The sequence below is a fragment of the Suricata suricatta genome, chromosome 5, assembly GCF_006229205.1.
Source record: "Suricata suricatta isolate VVHF042 chromosome 5, meerkat_22Aug2017_6uvM2_HiC, whole genome shotgun sequence".
Classification (NCBI taxonomy): Eukaryota; Metazoa; Chordata; class Mammalia; order Carnivora; family Herpestidae; genus Suricata; species Suricata suricatta.
Window position 1 is genome coordinate 128967575 of NC_043704.1, and position 9926 is coordinate 128977500.

Here is a 9926-nt window from a genome sequence, read left to right on the forward strand (position 1 = left end):
ATAATCCTCAAAAACATGTGACGTGAAAAAAGTCAGTCGGAAAGACTCCGTATTGTATACCACATATATGAAATATCCAGAATAGGTAAGTCTATAGCAATAGGAAGCGGATTCGTGATTGCCTAGGGCTGGGAGGGGTAGAAGAAAGGCAGAGAACGGGAATGACTGCTTATAATTACAGAATTTCTTTTTGAGGGTGATGAAAATGTTCTAAAATTAAATTATACAGATGATTGAACCACTCTGTAAGTATATAAAAAGCCACTGATTTGTGTATTTTAAACAGGTGGGCTTTGTAGTATGTAAATTATATCTCAAATAAAACTTTTTAAAATTCAGCTGGGGATATAGTAACTTTCCTAAATAAACCTGTGCATTCTCTTAAAGAACTGTCTTCCGGGGATATCAGAAGCCTCAGAGTTTATGGAACTAAAGGTAGAAGACCAGAACGGGGACTAAATTAACCGAACGTTTTATTTTCGTCCTCCAGGCGCAGAGCGTGAGGCCCCGCCCCTTCCTCGTTTCCTAGCAACCAACTCCACCGCCTTTCGCCTGCTTACTTAAGCCTCATTCCTTCGTCAATTCCGCTCTGCGACCGGAAGTGAGGTCAGAGCCGGCAGCTTTCCCGGGAGTTCGGCGTTTGAGGTGTCCGCCTCAGCTGGAAAAGTGTTTCCCTGGAACTGGCGGCCTCCCGTTCTATCCCGAGTCCCACCTCCCCTCCTGGAGGTGAGGCCTTCGAAGGTCCAGAGATCCGCCCGAGGGGAAAGCGAGGCCCAGAAACCCGTGGCTCCCGGGGCAGAGTAGGGGGCTGCCGGGGGCAGCTCCCAGGGTGTCTGTGGAGTCGCTTCAGCTTGGCTTCGTTCACCTGCGGCACCTTTCCACTTCGCCGCGGACCACGGTGGTTTCTGGAGATTGACATATTTCGGCGTCCCTCCCCCAACGTCCCAGCTCCTGCTTCTGAAGGAAGATCCCTCATACCGAAGCCTCGCCCGGCTGCCGACTCCCAGTCTCGCTCAGACCCTGAAGTGACCCGTCATGACCTCAGTGTGAGCTAGTGTCCAACGTGTGACACTTTCCAGAGTCCTCTGGTAAATATTTATATGTGCGCATGGCCGTGCGTGTATGCCTGTCTTTTATTTCCTGCAAAATAGGAGCCAGGAGAACCCTGGGCTTGTTTGGCAAGTGTGCATTTTGGTTTACTTTTCTTGAACATCTTTGCCAAGGGTTCTTCCCTGGTGTTGCAAAGCAGACAACTGTATGCCTTTTGTTAGCTGGTCGGAAGGCGCACTGGAATTAGGCTGGAAGAGCCCAGGAGTTGCTGATTTTTTTGGATCTTAGCTTGGTCTTTGAGGAGTTCAGAAACCTATTTATTTTTAATGTGTTTACTTCTTACATCCAAGACTCCAGGTTCTTCTTGGACAAAGACTGTCTCGTTGTGACGCGAATAGCCCCAAGCATAATGCTGAACACATAGTAAAGGCTCATTAATTTTTAATTTTAAATAGCAGAAAATACACATTCTAACATTTTCAGCTTAATATTGAAGAGGTCTGTTTAAATATAGCTCAGGTCCTGGAAGGACAATATAAAGTAACAAGATCTTTTTAGGTAAATGTGTCTAAAATTTAGAGACTGCCTGGAACACTAGATACGGTGCTGTCGGTGGAAGAGAAAGACGGTGCATCCATCTTGCAGGAAGAGAATACATAGAGAATGATGTCTCATTTCTTGTTTCTTTTCTTCTTTTTCTTTTAAATAGGGGTTGTATCCTGACTTACTGACCCAGAGGTCCTTGCTGCCATTATGGGAAATCAGCTCGCTGGCATTGCTCCTTCCCAGATCCTTTCTGTGGAGAGTTATTTCTCAGACATCCATGACTTTGAATATGATAAGAGCCTGGGGAGCACTCGGTTTTTTAAAGTTGCTCGAGCAAAGCACCGAGAAGGCCTAGTGGTTGTGAAGGTCTTTGCAATTCAGGATCCCACATTGCCTTTAACCAGCTATAAACAGGAGCTGGAGGAACTGAAAATCAGGCTTCACTCTGCCCAGAACTGTCTACCTTTTCAGAAAGCAGCCGAAAAAGCCTCTGAGAAAGCAGCCATGCTCTTTAGGCAGTACGTGCGAGACAACCTCTACGATCGAATCAGCACTCGTCCGTTCCTAAATAACACTGAGAAGCGCTGGATTGCTTTCCAGATCCTGACAGCTGTGGACCAGGCACACAAATCTGGGGTCCGTCATGGGGACATCAAGACTGAGAATGTAATGGTTACCAGTTGGAATTGGGTCCTTCTAACGGATTTTGCCAGTTTTAAGCCCACTTACCTTCCAGAGGACAACCCAGCAGATTTCAACTATTTCTTTGACACTTCACGGAGGAGAACTTGCTATATTGCTCCTGAACGTTTTGTTGACGGTGGCTTGTTTGCCACTGAGTTAGAATACGTGAGGGATCCTTCAACTCCACTTGTGGACTTGAATAGTAATCAGAGGACCAGAGGAGAGTTGAAGCGGGCAATGGACATCTTTTCCGCAGGTATTCGAATTGGTCAGATTTGCCGAGGGGGGATGCACATATATTTTAACTCTTGAACATTGAAATGTAGCTTTTTAAAAATCCCATATGTGGAAAATTAATTTCTTGGTACTTCATAATGCCCTATTCACATAGATATGGCAGCCTTTCATTGGACATATTTAAATGCCTAGGAAATGCAGAGTGGTCATTCTGTTTGTTTGTTTTTTTTTAAGCTCTCCCCACAGGGTGCTTGAATTCAACACGCTGAGATCTAGAGTCACACGCTCCGCCTCCTAAGCCTGCCAGGTGCCCCCAGACACTGCCTTAAGCACTAGAGACACATGAACAGTTCTGTCCCTCAGGGTGTTTGCATTTGGTGGGTAGATAGGTTTGCTGTTGAAAAAGCACATTTTAGGGCAGTGTAATTCGCTATGGTGGAGAGAAGCACCGGGTGCTGTTACAGGAACATATAAATATTTAAATTAGTCTAATTGGTATTGACGGATAGAGAGGCAGGATCAGGAAAGGCCTCCTTACTGGAAGGATGATACTTCACTTGAGACCTGAAAGATGATTGGGAGCTAGCTAAGGATAATTTGTTTCAGGCAGAGGGTGTTGCTTACACAACGTCTTTGAAGACTGGAGCATGATGCCCTGGTTTATTAGGACGCCTTAAGTAGTTTACTGTATCTGGAACATAAAGTATAGAGTGTGAGGTAAGTAAGCCCCAGATCAGAAAGGGTCTGGCAGGTCCCTGCTGGCCTACAGGGACATCAGCTATATATCTTAGGTTACCTGTGGCGTGGAAAGTGGATTGCAGGGGAGCTACCCCGGAGCCCAGAAAATCAGCTAGAAGTAAACTGCTATAGTCCAGATCTGATGGGACCCTGGGTAGCTTAAAGTTGTGACCGAATGAATTGTTGAGGGAATGGCGAAAAACAATGCTTCAGAGATAATAGGTAGAATTGTTAGAACTTGGCGATTGGTTGGGGAGTAAAGTCAAGAACACTTCTGTCACTCTGGCTTGGGAAGCTGGGTGGGTGGCAGTGACGGTCACTGACATTGGGGACCTCGGAGGAAGAACTGGTAGAGGGGTGGGAACATGATGAAGTCTGTATTATCTATGCTGAGTTGAAGGTGTCTGGGGGATGTCCAGGAGAAGCGGTACAACAGGCAGTTGAGTATGAAGCTGTGGTACATAGAGATTTGGACAGAGGCGGGATACTACCAGGAAAGAGGTAGAATGAAGGTCAAGGGAATGGATTCTAACGAGGGCGAGTTTGTAAAGAAGTGTTTCTTAAGCTTTTTTGGGATCCCCGTAAAGAATTTGATGAAACCAGTGGCCTCCTTCTCTAGAGGGAAATACCGTGCTTTAATATCATACACAGACCACGTGAAGCTAGGCTGTGGATTCCAGGTTACCTGTGAATTTTTAGGAAGAGAAATGGGCTGAAGATGGCATCCTGGGGAATACCGTGTGAACTCTGGCATCAGTGCCATTTTAAGTTTTGCAAAGGTTAATATTTTTCCCACTTGTAGGTTTACTGTAGAGAACACTTGAATTGAGCTGTATTTTAGATTACTTAGAAAAAGTAACATAAGTAATAAGTGTATTTCACTGAGGGGGAATGATAAGAATTATTACACAGAATTATACCTGTGTTGGCATACTCACTAATCTGTGTCCCAAGATAATACCAAGACGTGTTTAGGATAAGAAAGAGTTAGCCTCCAGGCTGTAAGCAGAACAAGATTAGAAATGTAATCATCAAAGTCCCAAAGGTTTTGATTAGTGAATTTATCTCAATTTTGAACCATTTTTACATTTTAAACTTATTAACTATTCTGTAAATAGTACTCCTTTAGCTTAGAAATGTGATCATTCTTTAACCTTGGCTTCACTTACTGGCTTAGAAAAATGTTTTTAAATTATTTTTTGTTAGAGGCTTTAAAAAAAAATATGAGGTATGGTTGGCATTATAATTGAAAGTTTGTTTTAAAATTTCAAGGGTTGATGAAAAGTTTATACTAATCTTTTCTGTAAAAGTTTATGTTCATCCTTTCTGTATGCTTATAGTTCCATAAGCTTCAACAAAATTCTTACTTAGCATTTGTTTCTCCAGGCTAGAGTCCTATGCTGTTTTGGCTGAAGATAGATAGGCCCTTTGATTTCTTTGAGGGAGGTGGGTGGGATCTGTCCACTTCCCACGGCTCCTAACATTTGATGTAGGCTCCTTGAGTTTTGAATGTTACTTTCCCGCATCTTGATGCATATCCATGGTTCCTGGCTGCTAGTTTAGGAGAATAGTGTCTATTCTCTGCTCATATAAGCAGGCAGAGCCTTTTTCCTGGAGATCTTTCGTTCATGTGCTTGACATCTATTAGAGTATTATGTATGAGACACTGTTGTAAAGATGTTGGGAGTATTGCTCTGAATAAGACTGGCAGTTTTTTTGCCCTGAAGGAGCAGAAAAATGTTCTAGTGGAGGAGAGAGAATAAACAAGTAAGTTGATTTTTATCAGTGATAAGAGTATGACAAAAGAGTTAGGACTTCTTTTTCTTTTTAACGTTTATTTATTATTGGGAGACAGCGACAGAGCATGAGCAGAGGAGGGGCAGAGAGAGAGGGAGACACAGAATCTGAAGCAGGCTCCAGGCTCTGAGCTGTCAGCACAGAGCCCGAAGTGGAGTCTGAACCCACAAACCACGAGATCATGACCTGAGCCGAAGTTGGATGCTTAACCAACTGAACCCCCCAGGCACCCCAAGAATTAGGACTTCTAAGTGTTAATGACAAGAGCTGGTAGGAGACCAGATAAAATGGTCTGAGAAGGCCTCTCTAAGAAGGTAGCATTTGAGCTAATATGTGAATTATAAGGACTTAGTGTTGTTGAAAACACCTTGATCAATTTGTTCCATAGAGAAATAACACCTAATAATACCTGTTTCAGAACAACATTCTAAAAATTGCAAGAAAAAAGTCCTATATTAAATTCTGTATTAATCTTCTAGGGCTGCCATGACAAAATACCCCAGTCTTGTTAGCATAAACAAAAATTTATTTTCCCTCAGCGCTCGAGGCTGAAAGTCCAAGATCAAGGTGCTAGCAGGATTGATTTCTCCTGAACCCACTCTCCTTATGTTGCAGATGGTCATATTCTCACTGTGGCCTCTTCCCTGACACACCTTCTTATAAGAACAGCAGTCAAAATGTTGATTAGGGCCCTATCCTTATGGCCTCATTTAACTTTAATTACCTCTCTAAAGGTGTTATCACTTGTATTTAGACAGGTTACAGGTACTGGGTGTTAGGGCTTAAGTATATGAATTTTGAGGTAGGGAGGAGACACCGTTCAATTGTAAATAGTGAAACATAGCTATGTTTCTTTATCTTTCTATTTGGAAATTATTTCAAACTTACAAACTTTAAAAACTTGCAAAAAATGTAAATAGTACATAGAATCTCCAGATTCATTTGTTAACGTTTTGCTCCACTTGCTTTATCACTTGTATGTTATGTTTGCACTCCCGCCCTTTTCTACTCCCCATGATTTTGTTTTCCTTACTGAGTTCCGTGCATCATGGCCCTTTACCTCTGGATACTTCAGTATGTATTTCCTAAGATCCTAGCCTCTTACACAATGCTTATGTAATTGTGTGTTGCAGTTATGAACTGCAGCAAGTTTTACCTTGATAAATAATTTACAATATTAATTCTAATTTTGTTTTTCACCCAGTATTGTCCCTTATAGAATTTTAACTGCTCCAAGACAGGACCCAGTCTAGGGGTTGGTATTATATTTAGTTGTCATGTCTCTTTAGTGTCTTTTGACATGTACCATTTTTTAAAAATGTTTATTTTGAGAGAGAGATGGAGAGAGAGAATCCCAAGCAGGCTTTGCACTGTCAGTGCGGAGCCTGATGTGGGGCTCAGAGGCCATGACTTGAGCCAAAATCAAGAGTTGGACACTTAACTGACTGAGCCACCCAGTCGCTCTGATGTGGAACATTTGCACAGCCTTTTTTTTTCTTTTGTCATCAAGTCATTGACATTTTTTGAAGAATATGTCTCCAGTTAAATTTTTAAAAATTATTTTTATACTTTTTATTTTAAACAGTTCAAGTTGCAAAAATAGTGAAGAATGCTTCTCCCAGCTTGCACTAGTGATATCATATATGACTATAGTAACATATCAGAATCAGAAGTTGACATTGGAGCATTACAGCTAACTAGGTATAGGCCTTATTCAGTTTTCACTGGTTTTTATCTGCAGTGTGTGTGTGTGTGTGTGTTTACGTGCACTCAAGCACTCTACCTCTGTTTTTTAATAGAATGTACCTCATTTGGGGTTTGTCTGATTTTTCCTTTTGAATAGATTAGGTTATTCATTCTCAGTAGTATACTGTGTTTGTGATGACGTGTCTTCATGGTATCACATCGAGGGCAGAATGGTGTTGGTCATGTTAATTTTGATCACCTGGTCAAGGTCTTGCCTGATTCTCCCTTCTATTGCTACTTTTTTTTTTTAAGATTCTTTTTTTTTTTTTTAATGTTTTATTTTTGGTATAGAGAGAGACAGCATGAGCGGGGGATGGGCAGAGAGAGAGAGGGAGACACAGAATCTGAAGCAGGCTCCAGGCTCAGAGCCCGACACGGGGCTCGAACCCACGAACATGAGATCTGACCTGAGCCGAAGCCGGAGGCTTAACCAACTGAGCCACCCAGGCGCCCCTACTTTTTTTTTTTTAGTCCCTTGCAACTAATAGGCAGCCTGTGGGAAGAAATTTTAAGACCGTGCAAATACACTGCTAGTCATTACAACGTCCTTCTTGATTTGGCATCCGTTAGTGATGCTTGGCTGATCCAGTCTTTATTGATGGTTGCAAATGATTATTTTTCAACTCTAGCTCTTCCTCCACATTTACCAGTAGGCTCTCAGCATTCTTCTAGCATACTCAGGTATCCTCTCTTTCCCTTTTTTTATTATTGGTATGGACTTCTTAATTCCTGCACCTAGTCTGTTAGTGTTTTTTGGAAGATTTTAATGTCTATATTCATCAGGAATATTGGTCTGTGGTTTTCTTTCCTTGTGATGTCTTTGGTTTGGTACCAGGATAATTCTGAGTTGAGAAATGTTCCCTCTTCTGTTTTTGGGGAACAATTTGTGAAGAATGGGTAAGCATTTTAATATTTCATAGACTGTGAAGCCTCTACTAAGGCATCTTCTCTTAGGCTTTTCTTTTGTGGAAAGTTTATTAATTCAATTTCTTGACCTAGAAGGTCTATTCAGATTTTCTGTTTCTTTTTAAGTCAGCTTTGATAATCTGTATCTTTGAGGAATCTGTCCATTTCATTTAGGTTATCTAATTTGTTGGCATACAGTTGTTCAAAATATAGTCCTTTTTAATTCCTGTAAGGTTGGTAGTATGTTCCCTTGTTTCATGCCTGATTTTAGTAGTTTGAGATATTCGTCCTCTGTGTAAGAGTTTGTCAGTTTTGTTGAGCTTTTCAGAGCACCAACCTTTGACTTTGTTGGTGTTCTCTATTGTTTTTTATTCTCTGTTTCACAAATTTCCATGCCAAAATATTTATTATTCCATTCTTTCTCTTTGCTGTGGTTTTAGTTTACTTTTCTTGTTTCTTAAGGTTTAGGTTAGGTTATTATCATTTTGTGTACTTTTTTAAAATAGGTGTTTATATTTGCATATTTTCTCTAAACACTATTTTATTGCATCGTGTGTGTGTGTGTGTGTGTGTGTGTGTGTGTGTGTGTGTATTTTAATTTGAATTCAGGTTAGCTAACATACAGTGTTGGCTTCAAGAGTCGAACCCAGTGATTCATCTCTTACATACAACACCCAGTGCTCATCCCAAAAAGTGCCCTCCTTAATGCCCATCACCCCTTTTGCCCAGCCTCCTACCCACCTTTTTTCCAGCAACTCTGTTCTCTAATTAAGAGTCTCTTATAGTTTGCATCCCTCTCTGTTTTTTATCTTATTTTTCCTTCACTTCCTCTATGTTCATTTGTTTATCAAATTCCACATGAGTGAAATCATATGATACCTGTCTTTCTCAGACTGATTTCTTTTGCTTAGTGTAATACCCTTAATTCCATCCACATTGTGCAAATGGCAAGATTTCATTCTTTTTGATCTCTGAATAGTAATCCATGTGTGTGTGTGTGTGTGTGTGTGTGTGTGTGTGTATGTATACACACTACATCTTCTTTATCCATCAATCAGTGGATATTTGGGCTCTTTCCATAATTTGGCTATTGTTGATGGCACTGCTATAAACATTGGGGGCCTGTGCCTCTTCAAATTAGTATTTTTGTATCCTTTGGATAAATACCTAGTAGTGCAATTGTAATTAATTAAAAAATTAATGTTTTTAGTTTTTTGAGGAACCTTTTTGTTTTCCAGAGTGGCTGCACCAGTTTACATGCCTAGCAGCAGTGCAAAAAGGTTCCCTTTTCTCTGCATCCTCACCAACATCTGTCATTTACTGAGTTGTTCATTTTCATCCTATATGTTTGTGTTGTGTTTTCATTTTCATTAATCCAAAGTAGTTTTCTAATTTCCCTTTGATCTCTTGGTTATTTAGGAATGTGTTAATTTCTGTATATTTGTGAATTTTTCAAGCTTTCTTGTTACTGATTTTTTTTTTTTAATTTCATTCCATTGTCATTTGAAGGACATGATTTGGATGACTTCAGTCCGTTAAAACTTACTGAGGCTTGTTTTTTGGCCTAGCATATAGTCTAACCTGGAGAGCGTTCCAGGTGTCCCTGAGGAGATTTCATGTTCTGCTGTTGCTGGGTGGAGTATTGTTTGGATGTCTGTGTTAGATCCCGTTGGTTTGCAGTATTGGTCTGGTCTTCTGTTTTCCTCCTTATGGTGTTTTTAATAGCTGTTTTAAGTCTTTTATTCTAAATCTTGACACTGTATGGAAAAAAATTAAGAAATTTATTGAGTGTTTGATATGTATCAGGAACTGTTTTAGTTCCTGGAAGTTTTTTAGTGAGCAAAATAGACAAAAATCCCTTCCTCATGGAGTTTGCGTTCTACTGGTTTACAAACAATAAAGAAAATAAATGCGTTTATTTATTTAATTTGTTAGTTGGGAAAAAACAGCAGAGAAAGGGAAATGGGAGCATGTCAGGCAAGAAGTATGGGGTTTTTGTGGTAGTGGGGCTTGCAATTTTAAACTAGGTGGTTTCCCCACACTGAGATACCACCTCACGCCAGTCAGAGTGGCTAAAATGAACAAAGCAAGAGACTACAAATGCTGGCGAGGGTGTGGAGAGACGGGCACCCTCCTACACTGTTGGTGGGAATGTAACCTGGTATGGCCGCTCTGGAAAACAGTGTGGAGGTTCCTCAAAAAACTATCCATAGAACTCCCTT

At 40.8% G+C, this 9926-nt stretch overlaps 1 protein-coding gene across 1 annotated transcript in view; it reads left to right on the forward strand.

Annotated features, from left to right (window-relative positions):
* The first annotated feature begins 927 nt into the window (after positions 1-927).
* The window catches only part of PIK3R4 (phosphoinositide-3-kinase regulatory subunit 4), a 79981-nt gene continuing 70982 nt past the window's right edge, over positions 928-9926 (forward strand). The window contains exons 1-2 of the mRNA XM_029940310.1: positions 928-1088; positions 1760-2536. Coding sequence (XP_029796170.1) covers positions 1804-2536 — 733 coding nt within the window. The 5' untranslated portion in view covers positions 928-1088; positions 1760-1803. The remainder of the gene's footprint in view (positions 1089-1759; positions 2537-9926) is intronic.